Source organism: Mytilus trossulus, chromosome 9, assembly GCF_036588685.1.
Source record: "Mytilus trossulus isolate FHL-02 chromosome 9, PNRI_Mtr1.1.1.hap1, whole genome shotgun sequence".
In the NCBI taxonomy this organism is placed as follows: domain Eukaryota; kingdom Metazoa; phylum Mollusca; class Bivalvia; order Mytilida; family Mytilidae; genus Mytilus; species Mytilus trossulus.
This window is the reverse complement of record NC_086381.1, coordinates 72,560,313-72,583,477: the sequence shown is the minus strand read 5'-3', so window position 1 is coordinate 72,583,477 and position 23,165 is coordinate 72,560,313. Positions and strand designations below refer to the sequence as shown.

The 23,165-nt window shown below is 31.4% G+C and overlaps 1 protein-coding gene across 3 annotated transcripts in view; it reads right to left on the bottom strand.

Annotated features, from left to right (window-relative positions):
* Positions 1-23,163, bottom strand: part of LOC134683360 (kinesin-II 95 kDa subunit-like) — a 34,610-nt gene extending 11,447 nt beyond the window's left edge. For 2 of the 3 annotated variants that reach the window (XM_063542615.1, XM_063542617.1), the window contains exons 1-17: positions 23,102-23,163; positions 19,817-19,886; positions 18,740-18,837; positions 15,392-15,499; positions 14,858-14,982; positions 13,915-14,039; positions 12,701-12,784; positions 11,504-11,583; positions 11,209-11,278; positions 9,266-9,358; positions 7,511-7,643; positions 5,825-5,912; positions 4,101-4,196; positions 3,544-3,617; positions 2,514-2,680; positions 859-1,176; positions 415-533 (exon numbers count right to left, since the gene is read on the bottom strand). In XM_063542615.1, coding sequence (XP_063398685.1) covers positions 415-533; positions 859-1,176; positions 2,514-2,680; positions 3,544-3,617; positions 4,101-4,196; positions 5,825-5,912; positions 7,511-7,643; positions 9,266-9,358; positions 11,209-11,278; positions 11,504-11,583; positions 12,701-12,784; positions 13,915-14,039; positions 14,858-14,982; positions 15,392-15,499; positions 18,740-18,837; positions 19,817-19,819 — 1,781 coding nt within the window. In that variant the 5' untranslated portion in view covers positions 19,820-19,886; positions 23,102-23,163. Of the gene's footprint in view, positions 1-414; positions 534-858; positions 1,177-2,513; positions 2,681-3,543; positions 3,618-4,100; positions 4,197-5,824; positions 5,913-7,510; positions 7,644-9,265; positions 9,359-11,208; positions 11,279-11,503; positions 11,584-12,700; positions 12,785-13,914; positions 14,040-14,857; positions 14,983-15,391; positions 15,500-18,739; positions 18,838-19,816; positions 19,887-23,097 lie in introns of all 3 variants that reach the window. The other variant, XM_063542616.1, reaches the window with a different exon arrangement.
* Positions 23,164-23,165: the final 2 nt, after the last annotated feature.

The following is a 23,165-nucleotide window of genomic DNA, read 5'->3' as shown; positions in this document are numbered from 1 at the left end:
ACAGTACCATGCCTACAATAAAACCTTAAATCACTTAAACTCAATATTATCACTAACAAAATCAAACCTATAACTATTTCCTTTCATATAAAGGAAGAAAACATTGTTGAAAAATTACTATTTTCATTTCATTAGTCATTTGACATTTTTAAGGTTAAGAGAAACATTGTATGGTGAGGAGCCTGTATTTTCAGCTTGTACATAATTTTATTGGTGTTCTGGATTGAATTATTTTACATTTTGCAATGTCTATGCCATGTACCAGTGACTGTATTGGTTTTACTCATAGATTTTCAATTACTTCAACATCATTTGGGCACTGTTGGATAGGTGTCTCATTTGGGTACAGCTTCTCCTTATGTCAAACTTATGATTTCTACTATTAATTTTGAGGAAAATAATAACATATCTTACTTTAATTTGAGGTCCCTAGTTAACTCTTCTTGAGTTTGTTCTAATTCCTGTCTTTCTTTGGAATGTTCTTCTTGGAGATCTAGTATCTCCTGTTTTGTTCCCTGCAGCTTTGCAAACAACTGAAATGAAAACCAAAAGTGACTTTTCCTTAGAAAATTACACATTATATCACAAATACTAATTTTAAAATTACAGATAAGTTAGTCGTTATGATGGAATCAAAATGACTTCTTCGCTTCCATTTTATTTTTATTTTGGCAGATTCTATAAAAAATTTAGATTGCATATAAGATAAATATCTAGTGCTAATTTCTATATTTCTTATTTGATATTTCTGTGTGTAATTTCAAGAAAAAAATCAATTGTCCAAAATGCTCGAAAACTACATACATTTAAAATAATAACAAATAATGACTATGTCCCACTCTCATTACGGAGACCTACTTTTTTAAGTTTCTTGGTTTTGACTTCTATTTCTTGCTGTAATGATTGATAGGTTTCTTGCATCTCGACAGTAGATCCTTCTTTTTCATCTAATTTTTGTTGCATTTCTCTTTCCTTCTTTTTCTGATCTGAAATCTCCTGCCGTCTTTGCTCTAGTGCCCTTTGCTGCTCATTAGTGTGATCCACAATATTTCTACCACCCATCAGCAATTTACTCTCCATAGCTTTTATTTTTGAAGACAATGCCTCTTTAGCTTCTTTTTCTCGTTGCAATTTTTCTTCTCTGTCTTTCATTTCCTGTAGCAATTTTTCTTTTTCCTGTACAAAATAAAATTTTAATCTAACTTGCATATATATACGACTACGAGTGATTTTTCCAGTGACAAATACTAGCTGTAAATAACTACCTCTGGACTACCTAGTTGATTCAAACAAGTTGGGAAATCTTTTATAGTGCATACATGTTATTATGTGGTTTAAGTATAAAATATAATAAGGTTGTTGTCTGTCATATTAGTTTTTCAAAAATCATTGTTATAAAATTTGACCCTTTGATTTCATGTTTAATTTAAAAATATTTGTTTATAGTGGATTGGGAAACAAGTGATTACAACTTATATTAATTCCTTTCCACCTTGCGGGTGCGAGTGCTGCCCTGTAGCGGCATTAGCCTGCATTTTTTCAAAATCTACAAGGGCGTCTTTTATGTGCAAGAGATATTGCTCTCTCTTAATACGGGTCAGCCATTTATTTCCCCAATCCGACGGACTATCATTATTTCTTGAGACCATACTCGCAAATATGGTCAACAAAGAGTCTAAAATTCAGTCCCTGAAATTTCCCCAAAACTGGGATCCTTCTGATGCTCTAACCACTACACCACAGGTCTCCTTTGATGTCATATTTGAATAGTTTTACATTGCTAATAATGGGTCCTCTATAGCTGATTTACAGTATAGGTTTTACTCATTGTTGCATGTTTTAAAGTTGCCTATAATTGCTTACATCCACATCATTTAAACAATAAAGGGGCATAACTCAAGAACAGTAATGCTTACGCCACCTAATTCCAAATTTGTTCAGTGTTTTGTGGTAATAAGCATTGTGTTTTATTTTATTTGGTTGAGAATAACTTAAGTTATGGAACAGAAATGAAAAAATCAGCAATTTTTATGAATATAAGGGGTATAAATCATGAATGATAAAAGTGACACCACCAAATTTCTAACTTGATCTGCGTTTTGTGGTAATAAGCATGGTTTATAAATTTAATAACATTTGGTTAAGGCAAACTAGAATTAGAGAATGGAAACCAATTCAGGATAGACAAAGCCTGATAAAGACAGGCTTTTTATTCTTACCTTGATCACCATTGTCTGGTTATTGAGTAGAGATTATTTTTTATCAGACTCTCTTACCTCGATCCCCATTGTCTGGTTATTGAGTATAGATTGTTTTTTATTATCAGATTCTCTTACATCAAGCACCATTGTCTGGTTGTTTGGTATAGACTGGTTTTTTTTATCAGACTCTCTTACCTTGATCACCAGTGTCTGGTTATTGAGTATAGATTATTTTTTATCAGACTCTCTTACCTCGATCCCCATTGTCTGGTTATTGAGTATAGATTGTTTTTTATTATCAGATTCTCTTACCTCGATCACCATTGTCTGGTTGTTGAGTATAGACTGTTTTTCTTGCTCCAACTTGGCTTTCTGTTCACTCATGTAGGCTTCAGCATCTTTTTCATTTCCTTCCCCTTCACCATCCTCATCCTCATCATCGTCTTCTTCTGAACCTTCAGATTCACTAACTATGTCACCTGAAACAAGAATGTGTCCATAGTACACGGATGCCCCACTTGCATTATCCTTTTCTATGATCAGTGGACGGTGAAATTGGGTTAAAAAATATAATCTAGCATTTAAATTAGAAAGATCATATCATAGGGAACAGGTATGATAAGTTTCAAGTCGATTGGACTTCAATTTCATCAAAAATTACCTTGACCAAAAACTTTAACCTGAAGCGGGACTGACGAACGAAAGAACGACAAACAAATAGACGGACGAACGAACAGACTCAAAGACCTGAAAACATAATGCCCCCATACTATCGTAGGTGGGGCATAAAAATATCTGTCACTGGAGTCATTTTTAAACTACTTCAACATACTTTTATCAACTTTGTTATTTACAACTATCTTACGATCTCAAACCAGATGTTAAAGTGACCAGTATGTATACTGTTTGTTTGAAGTGAAAGTGTTTGTAGGAAACAGACAAATATTTTATATTCAATATGTGTGAGTCTTTCAAGGAAGTGTTCACGGCCGTCTCTTAATAATATATACAGAATGGCTAAATATATGTTTCTGTAAGGGAAATCCCTAAAATCATTGAGATCAAAAATAAAAATAGCAGGTGCATAACTTCATGCCCGGTAGAAGAATCTGTAAATAGAAATTATGTGAAGCTGTTTCAAGAATCAGTACAAGTAAAGAAAAATTGTGTAAAGCTGTTACAAATAGCTATGAATTGATCTGATAAAAGGAGAAAGTTAATAGCTGGTAATCAAGTTTATGTTTTGTAGTTTGATAAACGTCAATAAAATAATCATTTTGTTGAATTCCTTTTGAGGGAAACATCTTTATCTTCATTCCTACACTTGGACACCTTATCTTACCATCCTCATTTCTTCTCACCCTCTTCTTCTTCTTCTTTCTTGGTCCTCCTTTAGCATCTAAATGTGCCTTCAACCTGCAAATACAAACTTTGTAATGAGTTGTTTCTTTTTCAGTTGATTGGTCACTTGTCTTGACAATGCTTATGGTCATTTATATTTGTTAATTTATTTTCATATTGATTAGGAGATACAATTTTTAATGGTCTTCTTGCCAGCCACATCTCCTTATTTTCAGTTTGTCTTAAAAGAACTAAAGGTGAAAAAGTTTTTTGACAACAATTTATAAAGATCTTATTTGGCAATTAGTTAGCAAGAAATGTGCCCAAAAAAAGACTCCCAAATCCATGGACAATTCTGTTTATAAAAATATACACAATAAATACATTTGTCTTACTCATTTCTAGTCCTTTCACTTCATTGCTGTAATACAAGTACTAGTCCCTGAACAGTTTTACTTAGATAGAATTGGTTTAATTTGTTCTGTGACAAAGTGTAGGCATCTATTAGGAACAGATTATCTTATATAGATTATCTAATATCACTGTGACAGTTTATACCTTGCAATTTCTTCCTGGAATTCTCTTAACAAGGCATCTTTAGGATCTTCATTTATCTTTGGTTTGTTCTTGATGTTCTTAGCACGGTTAGCATACCTGTAATATATAATTAAAACATTATGTTCTTAGCAAGGTTAGCATACCTGTTGATATATAATTAATAACATTATGTTCTTAGCACGGTTAGCATCTGTATACCTGTTAATATATAATTAATAACATTATGTTCTTAGCACGGTTAGCATACCTGTTAATATATAATTAATAACATTATGTTCTTAGCACGGTTAGCATACCTGTTAATATATAATTAATAACATTATGTTCTTAGCACGGTTAGCATACCTGTTAATATATAATTAATAACATTATGTTCTTAGCACGGTTATCATACCTGTTAATATATAATTAATAACATTATGTTCTTAGCACGGTTAGCATACCTGTTAATATATAATTAATAACATTATGTTCTTAGCACAGTTAGCATACCTGTTAATATATAATTAATAACATCATGTTCTTAGCACAGTTAGCATACCTGTTAATATATAATTAATAACATCATGTTCTTAGCACAGTTAGCATACCTGTTAATATATAATTAATCCATCACTTTTACTATGAAGTCAATCTTACTTCTGTAGCTATATTTTAATTCATCAATGAAATATCTCAGCGTTTGAAAATATTATTTGGAAACATGACGTAATGACTGGTAATTTTGTCAAGTACTTGCAAGGTTATCTAAGGAGATTTTCAAAAACAAAAAATCAGTTAATTTGCGCTTACATAGTTCTTTTCATTACTGTGGATTCATTATTACAATTTGTTATATTTAACAATATTACTGGATTTTGTGGGTATAGATAAGTTTAAATGATCAAGGTAGTACACATTTCCTAAAGGTTTTTTTTTTGTTTAAACGTAATAAATATCTTTATTTCAAATTTGCTGTTACAATTTACCAAGTTTACAGCTTGTAACTTAGTATCCCTCATGTTAGTTTACCTAATAGTTTAGGGAAGCACTATTTGGTAAGATATAACATATTCATAATATTAGTATCTATAGTTATAATTGATTTCACAAATATATTAAATAAATATTGTGAATACACATACAGATCTTTGTTAAAAAAATTTTTTTTTTTTTATATCTTAAATTTTCTGGAATTATTTCCGTTATCAATTTTATCGAATGATCCGTGTTCCATTGAAAGAAATTGGGCTTAGTTTAGTTTGGCAAGCATGCATTTCCTAAAGGTTAGTCATTTTCAAATCTGCAAAATCAAATAACCACAAATATTCATGTTTTTCTCAAACATTGAAAATAAAGGAATCCACATTGTCCATTGATTATGAAATATAATTTGACATAGACTGCCAATGAATGTATATGTCACTGGATTAAATCCTTAACTATAAGAAAACTCAGTTCAAACAAGTGAATCTGTCAGCTACTGCTCACTAATGATAAACCCACTAAAAGTATATGATACACAGGAAGTTGTTGAGTGATGAATCTGAAAATGCATCACACAGTATAGCCGACTCATATGAACTATGAAACCAAATTTCAGAAAACCTAATAAAGAACTTCCTGATGAAAAATATTCATGGGATGGACAGACAGACAGACAAAGGTAAAACAGTATAACCACACTTTTTAAAGCAGTGGTATAATTATCAACTTAAAATAATGTTTTACTATTTATTATTTACCTGAGTGTACTAAGTGTTTCATCATAATTATAACTGGCAGGACCAATATTTGCAACCATCACTGTCTTGGCATTTCCTCCTAAAGAATCTGTAAAACAAATCATTCATGAGATATATACCATGACAACAAAGAGCTAAGAGAGGTTGTTTAGGCCATAAAAAGGAATAGGTTTGTTTATCCTAACCCTACCTACTTCAAAAAATAGCTGCCTACTCAAAATCTTTTATTGTCCTGATGTGAAAATACTTTTTTTTATTCAGATAGGCATGAAGACTAATAAACATCTGATACTTAAATTTCTCTATGCAAAAAAAAAGGAAAGAAAATGTTTACCTATCTACTCACTGTCTCAGTGTTGGTTTGGGCAAGGCAAAATATTTTTAAGTGTGGCCTTACCCCTTTTCTATCCTAATGCTCCAAATAAAAAAGTTACAAATTTTCACCTAAAGTAGGATAAATGACTGAAAATCATTTTAATTTGAAATATTATATATGAAAAGATGGGATATGATGTAGATGTAAGCAAATGTATACAATTATTATCTTTCACGAAAATAAATGTTATTGAGAATTATTTTAACATTCTAACTCACAAGGTAGCAGTTCTCTGTCAGCATATTTTATATTATATTTTATACTGTCATGAATGAGTCAGTTGTCAGACTATGAAGGTTCCATAAGAAACAATATAATGCCATGTTATAATGGAGTATTATATTTTACTTCCTAATAACTGAGTTAATTTTGAATCTCTATAAAGAACATGAATAATATTATTTACCTTATAATAACCATGTCAGTTTTTAGGCTTTGTAAAAAGAGTATAATATATAACATTGTAATAATCGAGTGAGTTAAGACTCTCTGTAAGGAACATGAGTTTACCTTGTAATAATGGTGTCAGTTAAGAGTCTCTGTAAGGAACATGAACTTACCTTGTAATAATGGTGTCAGTTTAGAATCTCTGTAAGGAACATGAGTTTACCTTGTAATAACCTTGTGAGTTTAGAGTCTCTGTAAGGAACATAAGTTTACCTTGTAATAATCGTGTCAGTTTAGAATCTCTGTAAGGAACATGAGTTTACCTTGTAATAATCGTGTCAGTTTAGAGTCTCTGTAAGGAACATGAGTTTACCTTGAAATAATCGAGTGAGTTTAGAGTCTCTGTAAGGAACATAAGTTTACCTTGTAGTAATCGTGTCAGTTTAAAATCTCTGTAAGGAACATGAGTTTACCTTGTAATAATCTTGTCAGTTTAGAGTCTCTGTAAGGAACATGAGTTTACCTTGTAATAATCTTGTCAGTTTAGAGTCTCTGTAAGGAACATGAGTTTACCTTGTAATAATCTTGTGAGTTTAGAATCTCTGTAAGGAACATGAGTTTACCTTGTAATAATCGTGTCAGTTTAGAGTCTCTGTAAGGAACATGAGTTTACCTTGTAATAATCTTGTCAGTTTAGAATCTCTGTAAGGAACATGAGTTTACCTTGTAATAATCGTGTCAGTTTAGAGTCTCTGTAAGGAACATGAGTTTACCTTGTAATAATCTTGTCAGTTTAGAGTCTCTGTAAGGAACATGAGTTTACCTTGAAATAATCTTGTGAGTTTAGAATCTCTGTAAGGAACTTGAGTTTACCTTGTAATAACCTTGTGAGTTTAGAGTCTCTGTAAGGAACATGAGTTTACCTTGTAATAATCTTGTGAGTTTAGAGTCTCTGTAAGGAACATGAGTACTGTGGCCATCAACTAAAGCTGAGATTACATTGCACAAGGCAGATAAAGACAGATTTATCTTAGTTGCTTCCTTGAATCTGTCACCCTTAAAATAAAACCAATACTAGATAAATGACAGGTCATTAGAATATACTAATGCATGAATTGTTGAGATTTCTAGAAATGCAACAAACAAATCACAATTTTAAATACTAGTTTTTATAATTATCATAACTTTTATAAAAACAAAAATATCACAAAGAATTTTGAATTTAAGGAGGTTCGAAGGTACAAAAATTGCAGCAAAAATTAAAACATTTTTTTTTTCATTACAAATGTTATTTATTACTTTATTCGTTGTTACTTTATCATATGGTACAAAAATCAACCAAAAAATCAATTTATTTTGGACCCAGATGATAATGTGGGGTAGAGCAACCAACAATCAATTAATCAATGAACCCAGATGATTTTTAAATTGTATATATCATTGAAAAGGCTTCAAATTATCTCCCTTTGGTGCAGAAATGCAATTTTTGGGCATTAAAATTGATACGATTGTAAAATTTAATAGATATCTTTAATTTAGTTCTTTTTTTATTTCTCCTATTAGTTCAACAGAAACAAGAATGTGTCTTTAGAACACGGATGCCCCACTTGCACTATCATTTTCTATGTTCAGTGGACCGTGAAATTGGGGTCAAAACTTTAATTTGGAATGAAAAATAGAAAGATCATACATAGGGAATATGTGTACTAAGTTTCAAGTTGATGTGACTTTAACTTCATCAAAAACTACCATGACCAAAAACTTTAACCTGAACTTCACACTATCATTTTCTATGTTCAGTGGATCATGAAATTGGGGTCAAAACTATAATCTGGCATTAAAATTAGAAAGATCATATCATGGGGAACATGTGTATTAAGTTTCAAGTTGATTGGACTTCAGCTTCATCAAAAACCACCTTGACCAAAAACTTTAACCTGAAGCGAACCGACGCACAGACGGACGAACGAACATAGGCACAGACCAGAAAACATAATGCCCCTCTACTATCGTAGGTGGGGCATAAAAATTACCAATCATAATGACTATGTATGCAAAGTTACAAATGGATGCAACTATAAATTCATGATAAACTAGCTCGACCAAAAACTTTAACCTGAAAAAGAGCTGTTTCACACAACCTCATTTTCATGTTCAATGAACCATGAAATGTGACCCAAAACCTAAATTTGTAGTAGTTTTTAGAAATTCCCAATCATAATGACTATGTATGCAAAGTTAGAAATGGATGCAACTATAAATTCATGATAAACTACCTCGACCAAAAACTTTAACCTGAAAAAGAGCTGTTTCACACAATCTCATTTTCATGTTCAATGAACCATGAAATGTGGACCGAAACCTAAATTTGTAGTAGTTTTTAGAAATTCCCAATCATAACGACTATGTATGCAAAGTTACAAATGGATGCAACTATAACTTCATCATAAACTACCTCGACCAAAAACTTTAACCTGACATAGGACGAACAGACGGACAGACAGACGCACAGACAGACAGACAAACGGAGGCACAGACCAGAAAACATAATGCCCCTACTACTATTGTAGGCGGGGCATAAAAAAGTACCTTTACAAAAATGTATGCCTTTTTGTAAAGGCAGATTGTGAGCTTAAATGAACAGTGACCCAATTTTTTTATGTATATACAACACATACCTGACTTTGTGTTTTACTCTGTCTTTCACTGCCTGCCAAGTCCACTAAGTTAAGTCTTCCTACTCTAATATGGTTTTCACCGTCTTCTGCCATCTGTAACATAAAACATGTAGTAAGTATAGTCTGTAAAAATGCCTTTTTGTATTCAGTCAGATATACTTAATCAAACTTAAGGTAAATTAAGGACCAAGCATGTGAACAATACCTCAACTGTCAAAGAGTCTGACGTTTTCAAAACGCACTTTTAAAAAAATTACAATACATTTAATAATTGAAATTTTACATCATATCTCTGTTAAAGTCTACAGCCCTCAAAGCAGCTTCTGAAATGAAGTGGCCAACTCAAAATTTCAGTGGCAAGGAAATAATTTCAGGTCGCCTACATTTTTTTCTAGCTAAACATCCCTTGCTAAATAAAAATATTTAATGTTTTGTTCTGTGTTTTTATATTGTAGAGTGTAGAAAATAGTTTGTATAAATCAACTGTAAAATAAACACATGATTTATTTAATTTCATGTTTTATAAAACAATCTGTGACGTTTAGTGGTTGTCAGAAACCCAGGGAAAAAAAAATTCTCAGATTTTTGCAGAAGTACTGGTGATTGCCCCATAGGTCAAGTGAACATCTGAAATCGTTTGCAGAATTGTAGCTAGTATTTTATTGAATCTATCATGTCTATGTCGTAGACTATGTGAACAAGTTACATAAATTGTTGCTGACCTTGATTTAAGAGATAACTGTATTGTATTTGAAGCTTTAAGGACGTCCATCGGTAGTTTTACTGTCGCAAATTTAGTTTACCTGGTGACGCGGAGCGGAGACAGGTAAACGGGTATTTGCGACAGTAAAACTACCGATGGACGTCCGCAAAGCTTCAAATACAATACTGTTATCTCTATTCTAAGGCAAAACAAGTTCATAATTAAATTTCAATCATTATTTCAGTGTAAAATCTTCATTAAAGAAAATTCCGCGAAAATATGTCATCTTCTTTGGTCCCTACACTTGGTGACGTCATAGGTATGCTTCCGGCTTCAAAAATAAATACCAGGCGTTTTCTGGCTTCTGTGCCGCTTCAGAATGTAATACAATTTGATAAAAAGAAGATTTTTAGGTGTAACATGTGAGTTTTTTGGCTTACTTTTGTAGAATTTACATGTCAATACATTCAGCAATTCAAAATGTCGGCATCCTTAGTTACAGACAAGGAGATAGAGAATTTTACGCTAACTGTCATCCAATCAGAACCATTGATACAAAATAATTGCATTAGAATCATCTGTTGACCAACAAAATCAGGAACGAGGCTTGACCATGTGCTTTCATTGAACACAATGAATCTGTTGACCAACAAAATCAAGAACAAGGCTCGACCATGTGCTTTCATTGAACACAATCTACAAATGCTAATGGGTTTCTTTCAAACAGCACATAATAGTCAAAGTTGTGACTGAGAGCAAAATACAAAAGTAGATGGATCTGTGCCATTTTCAGTCAACGTTATAAATGACCTACAATTGCCTGATGCAATAAAGCGCTGATAAGATCAAGCTTAAATCTAAAAGACGCTTCAAATACAGTATAAATCTGTGTTCCTGTCAAGTGCTCAAGACGATTTTTCAAAACCTGACTCTGATCAGTCAAATTTCCAAAAATTTCAGGTCACCAGATCTTCAATATTCTAATAGTCCAAATGGCCACCAGATATAAATTTTTGGTCGCCAATCAGCTTTTAAAAATGCCCAGGCAACCAATTCAATAGACTGCATTGAGGGATGCTCTACCATGTCACTTACAATTGTTGTCAGATTTATTTTTCAGTGCAACTGTAAATTAAAGGATGACTCAGAACAACTGAAATACCATTTATCATTTGTATCATATTAGATTTTCAAATATGTCCATATACCTTATTATGTTTACATGGTATAAAATACTTACAGCACTGCACTCTATGGTAATGATGAATATTGCATGTGATCTGGAACTGTGGGCATTCATATCTGTAGCTCTAGAAAAGAATACCAATAGTATGAGTTAAATGCCATTATTTATCTTCCATAATTAGCAAAGGTAATAATATTCTTTTATATGGTATTACGCTTCCAAAGCAACTGATCTTAATCAGGAACACTAGAACAGAAAATTTTGAAAGCTGAGTATATATAAATACTTGAACAAATAGATCTTAAAAAATAACAATATTCAACTGGAGTAAATAAATTAAGACACTTACCCAACAACTCTGTTGGCATTCCCAACATTCATTACATGTTCTATTTCTTTAATACTCTTTGTGACAAAAGATGAAAGGTCCTAAAATAAACATATAAAATACAATCTTTAAAAAGTGATACACAACAACCCAGTCAGAAAAATATTCATAATGTTCAGCTAATTTTTACTTTTCACTTTCATATGATATTATCTACTTTTAAACCAAACTGATCTTTAAATGCTTATATTTTCATCATATAAACTGTGACGGATAGTTGATGCATTGGCAATCAAACCACATCTCCTTACTTGTATAATGACAAGTATATGTTAATGAAGTCACAGAGCCACAATATTGGATTATATAGAGTTGATACAGGCACATACTGGCTCTGACATGTACACATAATAACACATTGTTAAACAATTGATCAAGGTGTACTCCAAATTTCATTGTAAAAATGTATTACCATTTGTTATAGGCAAATTATTGGTAAAGAGGATTGAAGCAGCATTAAAATTTATAAATTTTATAAAGAATAATTAAACTTAGGAGATAGCTGTATTGTATTTTAAGCTTGGCCTTCGTAAAACATCGATTTACTGTCGCAAATTGAGTTTACCTAGCAACGCGGAGCGGAGATAGGTAAACGGATATTTGCGACAGTAAAATCAAATTTTACGAAGGCCAAGCTTAATATACAATACAGTTATCTCCATTCTAATGCCACATATTCACATAAATTTCATTTGATAAATATTTTGGCTTAAAAATGGCATAAATGAAAAAGTCCGCAAAACTGTTGCATTGTCTTTAGCATCTAAACAATGTGACGTCGTATGTATACTATGGGGGTCAAACATGAATACTAAATGTATTTCTACCTTTTGTACGCATCAGAATGATTTCAATATAGACAAAAAGAAGATTTTGAGGCTCAGAATGTGACTATCTTGTTTATTTTTTAGAAATTACGAGGAAATTACATACCCAAAAAATATTGGAATTCAAAATGGTGGCTTTCTTAGTTGCGGACTGGTAGAACGTGGAATCTAACCCCTCAAAATATTTGTCAACGTCCAATGAAAATTGTCGTTACAAACTTATTGCATTAGAATTCAGTGTAATTGGACTTTTAAACAATATGGTGAAAAAAGCAGTGACCTTTGAATTTTCAAGAGCAATATCAAATAACCAAACCATTTCTGTACTTACTTTTACATAAACACCAGTGTCAGGCCTCTCTTTCAATTCAAGTCTCTTTGTGTGATCCTTGGATAACAAATCTCTTATTTCTTCCTGTTTATGAAAATTAAATTTGTTTAAATTGTCATTTTGTTTAGGGGAATAACCTGATGATATATCTCTAGTAAGTTTGTCTAATATAGACTTAGGACTTGCTGACAAGACTATTTTCAATCAATGTTTTCGCTATACATGCTATACTACTGCTATACTACACTTCTTACTGCATTTGTATAAACTTCAAGATTTACCTGTATTATGATAACCGTTTTTTTTTTTAAAGTGAATACTTTCGAAGGGTTAAATATTTCGCAGTGGTGTCTTGCCATGGCTTTGTTTGGACTTGTCTGTTTGCTTTTTGGCCTTTAATGTTTGTCCCTAATATTTTATTAACTGTGCATCTGCATTCAGATATCCCAGATCAAATTTATTCATTCATAGTGTATTAATTTACGTTTTTTGATTGAGTTAAGCCTGCCAATTGATATTTTATCGTGCGGTTTTCTATGTTGTGATGTTATGCTATTGTTTCAGAAAAAGGGAGAAGGTTTGGATCCATTAAAATGTTTAATCCCGCTGCAAATTTTTGCACCTGTCCTAAGTCAGGAATCTGATGTACAGTAGTTGTCGTTTGTTTATGTAATTTAAACGTGTTTCTCGTTTCTCGTTTCTCGTTTTTTTATATAGATTAGACCGTTGCTTTTCCAGTTTGAATGGTTTTACACTAGTAATTTTGGGGCCCTTTACAGCTTGTTGTTCGGTGAAAGCCAAGGCTCTGTGTTGAAAACCGTACATTGACCTATAATGGTTTACTTTTTAAAAATTGTTAATAGGATGGAGAGTTGTCTCATTGGCACTCACACCACATCTTCCTATATCTATATATAGCTGTATTTTTATTAGAATTAGCTGTATTTTTATTAGAACTCTGTCTAAATGATAAACTCTTCTTATTTAAATCAGTTTTGATGTTATATGAGGGATATCTCCTTTGGAAGAAAATACCTCAATGTGATTTTTTATTTTAAACTCTGCTAATCTTCATTTAGATATTTCAATTAGAAGTTTCTGGACCTTTGATGATGTATATCACATACTTGAGAAATCAAGAAGTCATGAATAATGTGTTTTTTCCTAAATCCATAAAATCTTTGTACCAACCAAATTAAATGTAATTTTCATACCATGTATATTTCCAAATATGAAGCTCGTATCAAATACTGCTGGTTTTCTGAACGTGAAATATGCTGAAATATATGTTCAAAAGAGTTGGGGATAACTCCTCTTTGTTCTGGATCATTTTTAATACCTGAAACAGACAAAAGTAGTTTATTATTAACTTTAAACAAATCTTAACCTCACTGTCTTCTAGCTTTTATTTGTAATTTGAAAATAAGAATGAATGAATCAAAGTTAATAAAAATATCAGTAGGAAGGATTTTTAATGATTTTAATTACCATGCTCCAAATGTTAAATTGATTCAATGTAAAAAAAAAACAAGAATGTGTCCCAAGTACATGGATGCTCCACGCACACTCATTATCTATGTTCAATGTACCGTGAAATTGGGGTAAAAACTCTAATCTGACATTAAAATTAGAAAGATCATATCATAGGGAACATGTGTACTAAGTTTCAAGTTGATTGGACTTCAACTTCATCAAAAACTACCTTGACCAAAAACTTTAATCTGAAGCTGGACAGACGGAGGGACGAACGGACAGACAGACGAACAGACCAGAAAACATAATGCCCCTCTACTTTCGTAGGTGTGGCATAAAAATCTGAAAATTCTTTGACCAAACTTCATTTTAAAATGGCTATTACTTGCTTAAATATGTAATACAAATTCTATACTGCATCAAAGTAGTCAAATCAACAAATAACCTATGTCTTATATAATTTCATCTAATACAGAAGTTCTAGAAAAATTGTGATGTTATAAATTATGAAATGAGTGAAAAAAGAATAAATTTGGCACTTGGCTTCAGTTTTCTTCAATTAATAATTGATGAAAGTCACACATCAAACATTGCCAACCTATTATCCATATATTGTTTTATTAATAAGGGGTTTCAAAAAAGTTATTAATAAGTTTTGTGTAGAAAGTTACATGAAACACTAACCCTGCATTGTATGTGTTTTGCCAGTTCCAGTTTGTCCATAAGCAAAAATAGTACCATTAAATCCTTCTATAACTGATTGAACCAAGTCACGAAATGTTTCATCGTATAACTCTAACTGTATTGAACTGGAGAGTAAATAGTGTTACATGTGTATAATATAGCTTTCAATGAATTGCATAAATAAATACATTCTAAGGATTGGAAGACTTCATTTTTTTTATTTTAAAACTTTTATTTTAGCATAATATTACATAAAGTGCTTTCTATATACCTTAGAAATTTAAAAAACTTTGATGAAGAATTTAACACATAGTTTATAGTAAGAGGCATCATTGCTTCGTATCAAATTCTTAAAGCAAAAAATAAAATATCTTAAAATAAAACTGACAACTTCATAAAACATGTAAGAATCAAAGGCCAGCATAAAATAATAAAGTCCAGATCTCAAGCTGGTCCTATTTTTTAACTTTATTATAATATAATCTGTAGGATTTGATAATACAAGTTTGTTTTTCTGATATTCATCTGACTTACTTCCAGTCATAAACAGAATCAAATGTAAAAGATTTGGGAGCCTCTGCCGATAGTCCTTTAGGATTCCTAACCTCTATCAGACCTTTCTTCACTGTCATATCAACAGTTCTGTAATAGAAAATGAAAAAGTGAGAAATATTGAAAAATCTGAAACACATTTTCAATTTAATGACAGTTTATAGAAGGTTCTGATGACCATGCATAGATAAGCCTCTGAAGAAAGTTCATGACCTCTAAGACCTTAGTTGACTGACTTGTATACAAATCTTAAAAGAGCATACTCCAGTGGCCGTCATCATTGAATGATTCTTTTATAGAGAATTATACTTTATTCTTTAAATGTAGTTGCATATATAAGTACTTTTCTGGTTTGATTTTTTAGGTCTAATTTTTTATTTATCCCTAGATCAAGATGAAAGGAGAAGGCTGTGTAATCACTGAGTTTTTAACTTCATTGTATTTAACCCCAGTCTGACCCTTAATGAAGATTTAAATCCGTGTTTAATTCAATATTCATCTGATCTAAATCATTCCTAAATGAAAACCGGTTCTATTTAACATATCTCACGATACAGATCTGACAAATAACATAATTATTAGAGAACGCGAGGTTAAGGAAGACATAAAAAAAAAACAAAAAAAACTCTATGTGTTGAAACAACATGAATGGCCTGGTCTCAAAAAGTTGAAAAATCTGCAATTCCAACAACACATGTGGACACAAACATGATGGTAGTCTCACATATCTAAAATCAGCTCAAAATCTGAAGGCCTATAGAAAAAAAGTCTGTATAACTGTGATTTTCAACAATTTTCAAAGTCATAAACCCTTAATTTCAACAAAAATCAGCAGAGCAGATCTAAACTTAAAATTGATCTGTCTAATCATGCAGTGTTCTCCCCAGGCCGTTTTCGCGTCGCGATACTGCACCGCTATATTTTTTCACAGTGATGCTATAATAATTCTCGCGACGCTATAATTATTCCCGTGACGCTATGATTATTTTGAAGATGCTATTTTACTTGTCCTCAATTTTGAACTTTCATCTCTTATCAATTTAATATGATCATAAAAATTATATCACCTTTAATTAATCCCTTTAAGTCAGACACTAAAGGCAATTAAGAAATTAAATAGCTAGGTGTTAGTTGCCCTCAGGGTGATAACTGTTTGGATGGGAATATCCCAAGCTGACACTTGTGACATGATTAATACCACGCAGGGGTCGAAATTAGTGCTAGTCCGGTAGTTCGGGACTAGTAAAATTTGCGTCGGACCAGTAGATTTTGTCAGCTGGTGGTCCGGCGGACCAGTAGAAATTTTTCAATAAAAATCACTGATTGCATCGCAATCTCCATTTGTTTACAAAACAGCATTTGTCTCAACTCAGCTGATTCCGTACCCTCATCTAATAGAAGGAGAGTAGCGGATTCTACCGAGGATTGCCGAATGACAAAACAATTTACCTGTGAAATCAATTACACGGTACTGGGGGGTATTACAATTGATCAAGTTAATTAATATCTCGGGTGAGCGAGTGAGGACATTTTTTGAAGGAGTTAAACTGCCGAACAAAAAAATTAAGATAACTGAAAATCAAAAGGAATATCGAAATAAAGTATAGGAAAGTGACAAAAGGAAACACAAAAAATCATAGAAAAAGATTGTGAATGGTTGCTATGTGAAAAATTTGCATTGACAGACCTAGAAAGGAAATGAATTTTCGTAACTGGATCATCAAATTTCAGATTTGATTCTGTACTTCCTCAGGAGCAATCAGAACAGCACAAAAAATCTACGGCAATAAAAGACAGGAAGGCACCCGAGGAATCCAAAGCCTTTATCAAAATCAGAATAAAGACTATTCCTTTGTTACTGTCTAACTTATGTAAACGAAAGCATCAAACTAAAATTAAACATCTGTTTTCATATTAGTGATTGTCAAATTAATGTCATTTTTGCAGGACCAGTAGATATGGAGCCGGATCAGTAGAGTTTTCAGTCCACTGGTCCGGCTGGCCAGTACACAAAAAAGCTTAAATTCGACCCCTGATACCACGTGTCTGCAATCACCAGTTTCGACATGGAAAAATACAATCACAAAACAATTCGAAATCTACGTTTTGTATTACGAAATTTCAAAGATTGAAACAATTTTTATTTTTTTTAAAAAAGGTCGTTTATTTTGTGCAACTCTCCAAAAATTACTTTCTTTCACTTCCAGTAATACGAGAGCGAGAATTTTGGTTTAGAGCTAAAATAAGTTTAATTTTTCTTTAAAAGGTTATCATTATGTTTAATTCATTTAACACATTAAAAGCATCTTATTCATTTACAATCTCTTGTTAAACAATGTTTATTCTCGGACTCATTTTCGTAAATTTTTCTACGGCCGACATTGCACATTTTTGTGTAAACTACGGATCGGAACCGGACCAGATATGACTAATCTGCTTTATCATGATAATGACAACAGATGGACAGTAGACAGAAAAAAATATACCAAGAGAGAAAATTACGTATTAACAGACTATTTGTTAGATAACTTTGTTTAAAATACATATCATTTTGATGTAGAGATAAGAAACAACTGGGACTAATTTATAGAGTGCCATGAAACAATGAATTTCATAAACATGATAAAAAAAGTTTTTAAATTGATTTTTTTTTGCTACTTTTGCTACTTTATCTTTACTTGATATAATATTAAAATTAGTTAATTTTGTGTACTAGATATTTAGTTTTGGATATATACAGGTTGATCTATAATGAACCATTCATTCATTTGACTTATTGTTGGGTAACTGAAACCACATATATTTTTTTAATTGGCACAAGAGGAAAAAAATAATTCTGTAACTATAAATGAATAAAGAAAACATAAACTGAGACAACTGTTTTTGTGGTTATAGTTTTATTGTATTTTCAGTTATGAATTGAACAATATAAACTAAAACATATAAAGGAAATAGAGCATCAACGCAACGCGACAAACGACATTAAAAGAAATACAGTATTTTTTTCCTACGCAAAATGTGATGCTATCCAAAATTTCGGGGGGGGGGGGGGGGGGGGGAGAACACTGATCATGGTTAACTCACATACCACAAATCAGCCCAATATCTGAAGGAGTTTAGAAAAAAAGTCTATAATGGTTTTTTGCAAAATGATGGAATGACAGACACCCGTAAAACTATATGGCACCGACAACTTTGTTGCGGGGCCAAAAAAATACTCTATTTCCTATGCACTAGCAATTACAGACTATATGACTTATAAATCATGTGCCTCAGCAAAATATCAAAGCATCTTTGATTATTTGTACTAAAGAATATGATTGTCTTTACCTTTCATGTCCATCTTTTATCTCCTTTTCATTCATAGGACGACATCTTACCACCACCTTAACACTTTCTGCTTTGTTTGGAATTACAAGCTTCTTCGACTGTAACAAATAACATACAAATCAAATACATTGTATACACATGCTGGAGCATTACCCCTTATTGTTACTTGACAATTATAAAACCAAGCCATCACACAGTCAGTCTTTCCCTAAACATTTTCACATCATAAGAGATCATTTCTGATTCAACGTTGCACATGAGATTGTTGCAAGATGTCAACAGTTCAAGAGCCTTAGGATAAATGGTCATACATACAATATGTTGAAGTTGTCAATTCCAAAAATGACGATAAGGAAAAACTGCAAAATAATGGAAGTCCCAAGCCATAGTAAAAGGATGCAAGAATAAACCCATTTCCTTTAAAACAAGATTTTTATTACATATACAGTATAGATGAGGAAACTATTGTAAGGGCTAATGTCAGTACCTTATCTAGGTTGATGGGGTTTGTGTTGCTTAGTTTTTAGTTTTCTATGTTGTGTCTTCTGTACTATTATTTGTCTGTTTGTCTTTTTATTTTTAGCCATGCATGGGTTTGTTAGTTTATTTACAATGAGCTTGACTGTCCCTCTGGTATCTTTCGTGCTAGATTTCATTGCCTTATCATTCATTGAATCAGTAATATTAATGATGTCTTTTTTCATCATGATTGCATTTTTTTTTATTGTTTTTGGTATTAAAAGCAATATCTTTAAGTATATCATTGTATATACTTATTTATTATACTATAAGTATAAAATAGGGTTGAATTACTCAAATGGTTTTGTTGTTGGCCCTGCTATAGAATTTTCATAAGCAATGAAGATGTAATTACTCACAATGAGGTCATTTATCATGTTCATGCATAAAGTTTATGTCCAGTGAAAACAAAACTTTTGTAAGTGACTGTGAGCTTGATGGTACGTATATACTCAACATTTAAATTTAATATAGCTGCATATTAAATGTTTTATCTGAAATCAAGTGACTTATTAATATATGCTGATAGTAAACAGTAACATGTATTCCCTAACATACCATGATGACTTCTTTCTTTTTAACTTCTATATATAGATTTGATCAACAGAGTCAGTCTTCATTTCCAAGTCTGAAAATAAAGATAATAAATCATTCATCATCATTATAATAAAAGTTGGAGGGAGTAAATACATGTACATTTAAAATTTGAGTCTTATCTACGAAGCTTATAAATGCTTTAAACTACAGATTGTATGTAATGTTAACTGGCAGAAAAAGAAGTCCATTTAAAAGTTAAATAAGGATAACAGAGGTTTTGTTTCTTAAATTTGTTTCTGGATACTACATGTATATTATAATTATAAACAAGCTTCTGTCCAAGTTTGGTAGAAATCTAGGCCAGTTTAAGAAACATGGATTTATCTAGCATTCCACAGGGTCCGGTATTTCCAACTATTCCCAACAGCTAAAACCACTGAAACCCAGTAAAACCCTGGTTTTCCCAGTATTTCCCACTGGGCTGGGCAATACTCATAAAACCCGGGTTTTTGCCAACCCTGGGCACTAGCTGTCAAATTCATGGTCACCCATTTGACTCAAATTCTCATATTTGATTCATAACAATGTAAAACATTTATCCAAACTACAATGTACCAAAAGTCTAAAATAAACAGTATACAGAGCATGTAATATGTAGATTCGTTTTGTGTGTATGTTAGTCCAGACGCCATCTAATTAACTATTGGTTTGACCTCGGATGACCATATAAGCGATGTAAACATAAATATTGACATGAATAGATTAAACCAACAAGTGCAATTGGATTTCTATAGGTCTGTTTGATTTTAATATACAGATTAAAAATTTGTTTATCATATTTTTTAACCGTATAAGAATGATTTTATATAGATCGAATCAGTAATCAAATGATTTACTATAGTTTCACTTTCATTGTTGACATTCTTTTTCTTTAAATTACATGACCACGTATAATGCATGTGTTGTCAATCTCTAGCTAGGGGTTAAATTGAAGTTCACATGAATACAGATTTAATGAGGTCGACTAATTCACTTGCAAGTGAATCAGTAATTATCAATGTTTCTTTGCTTAATTTGACAAAATTGAACCATTTTGGCTGCTAAAAGCGAATTATTATTTCACTATTTCACTTTCATTATTGATTGAACAAAAAAAAACTTACTTAAGATTTTTTATATATTTCGTATCTATTGTCCCTAAATCATTTATATAGGATTTCTCTATATTTTTCTATATATGAAATTTATCTTATGTTTAATAGAAAAATAAAATAAAAAAATGGGGTCACCGTTCATTTGCGCTCACAATCTGCCTTCGAAAGAAGCATACATCTTTGCAAAAGTGTTTTTTTCCTGTTGATCTAATAGGAGAAATAAAGGTTATATCGAAATAAAAAAAAGAAATTTATTACAGAAATCACTCAAATTTTACAATGATTTAGTTTAAGTACAGCATATATCGAAATTATATTAAAAAATATAGGTCACCGATGAGTTAAAAGAGATATTTCAATTTTAAAACCAAAAAGTGGCATTTTTCCACCAAAGGGAGATAATTTGGAACTTTTTAAATGATGTTTACATTTTAAAAGTCAACTGGGGCCAACACAAATTATTTTTTTTGAATATTATTTGTACCATATGATAAAGTAACAACTACGAAAGGTAATTTGTAAAATTTGTAATGAAAAACAAATGTTTAATTTTTTTCTGAAATTTGTATACCCTCGAACCTCCTTAAGAACTGAATTATTTTTATTCTTAACTAAATTTGAATGCCTTTTTATTTTAAAAAATACACAAAAGTTGTAGTCCTTACTTTACTTTCAGCAAAATTTTTTTTTTACTGAACTTAACACACTTAAACTAACATCTGGTATATTGGTTGTTTTTTGCGAATTCATATTTGTTGAAATATCTTGCTAAAAAATTCCCAAAATTATCCAGGGTCCTTTTTCACAAAATACCCAGAAAAATCCCTGAGAAAGTTATCAAAATATTCACAACCTTTCACCACAGTGAATGTTCTGTTAACTGGCAGAAAACTGGTAGAAAACTAAGTCCATTTATAAGTAAAATATGGATAAACAGGATTTTTTTTTTAACAAAACTTATTTCTGGATACTATATACATGTATCTTATGATCATCGACAAGCGTCTGTCCAAGTTTGGTAGAAATCCAGGATATATGTATTTCAAGAAAGTTTTAAAAAATTTTAAAAACATAAACCACAGAGTGAAAATATGACGCCACTGACAACATTTCCATCAACTAATTTTTTGCTTCGAGACTCTACAAAAATGTAAGTACTACATGTACATCACATAGAAGATATCCAACATTTGTTAGGGATCTTTATTAAAGATACTGGAAGGTTCACAAAATAGATAGTTAAGGTTTTATAAGGGTTAATTATTTATTCAATTTTTTTTGGTAATTAATTATTTAATTATTAATCTGTTAATTTAGTTATATAATTTTTAAATTTTTTTTATTTTTTTTTCTGCAGTGCCACATCATAAATACAAATGTACCACTGAGTTTTATACAAAAGTGAAGTAAATTTACCAGTGTGATTCAAATTACAGAGAGATAATAGTGTCAAGTTGACACTTCTAAAGACTATAAAGACATTACTACTTAATTATAACTCGCTAATTAGACATCTTCATCCCATATGGTATCATTTTTTTACTTAGTATAGCAGCTAAATATGAAATCACATGGGTGCGTGCTACGTAGTGAAAGTAGGTTGGAAACAAAATAAGAGACGATATAAATATCTGAATTAAATTTATTAAAATCTAATACCTTTCATACTAATATTTTTCAATAAAAGTAATAAAAACCAGGAGTGAACAGACTCTATAGGCACATGAACTCAAGGGCAAATAGCCACGATACCATGAGAAATTATTTACAAAAAAACACTTATTAAAAATAAAATGCTTTCTTCATGTTTTAAATGATCAATGTTATCTTCATAAAATCTTAGTTAAATTAGAATAAAATTGACACTTATCAAAACAAATGTGATTCCAACTCCAAAATCTGTCTGAATACAGACAAACTGTGATGTTTGTCAAGTTTTGAAGTCTAAAAGTCTTTTTTTTTTGGAATGATAAATTGATATTTTTTTTTTAGAAAGCCAACTCTTTGCTTTGTAGTTGTTGTTGACGTCGATACGATAGCGATATTTTATTCTGTTTTCGGTATTTTCCTTGACTGGAAAGAAGAACAACCCATGGAAAATGTAATCGCATCTTGTGGCAATTTAATGTGAGGGTTTCAATACTTTACCTACATCTCAAAACTTCGACAGCAAAAATGTAACGCATGCGCACATTTTCTATAAATATTGCGATGTC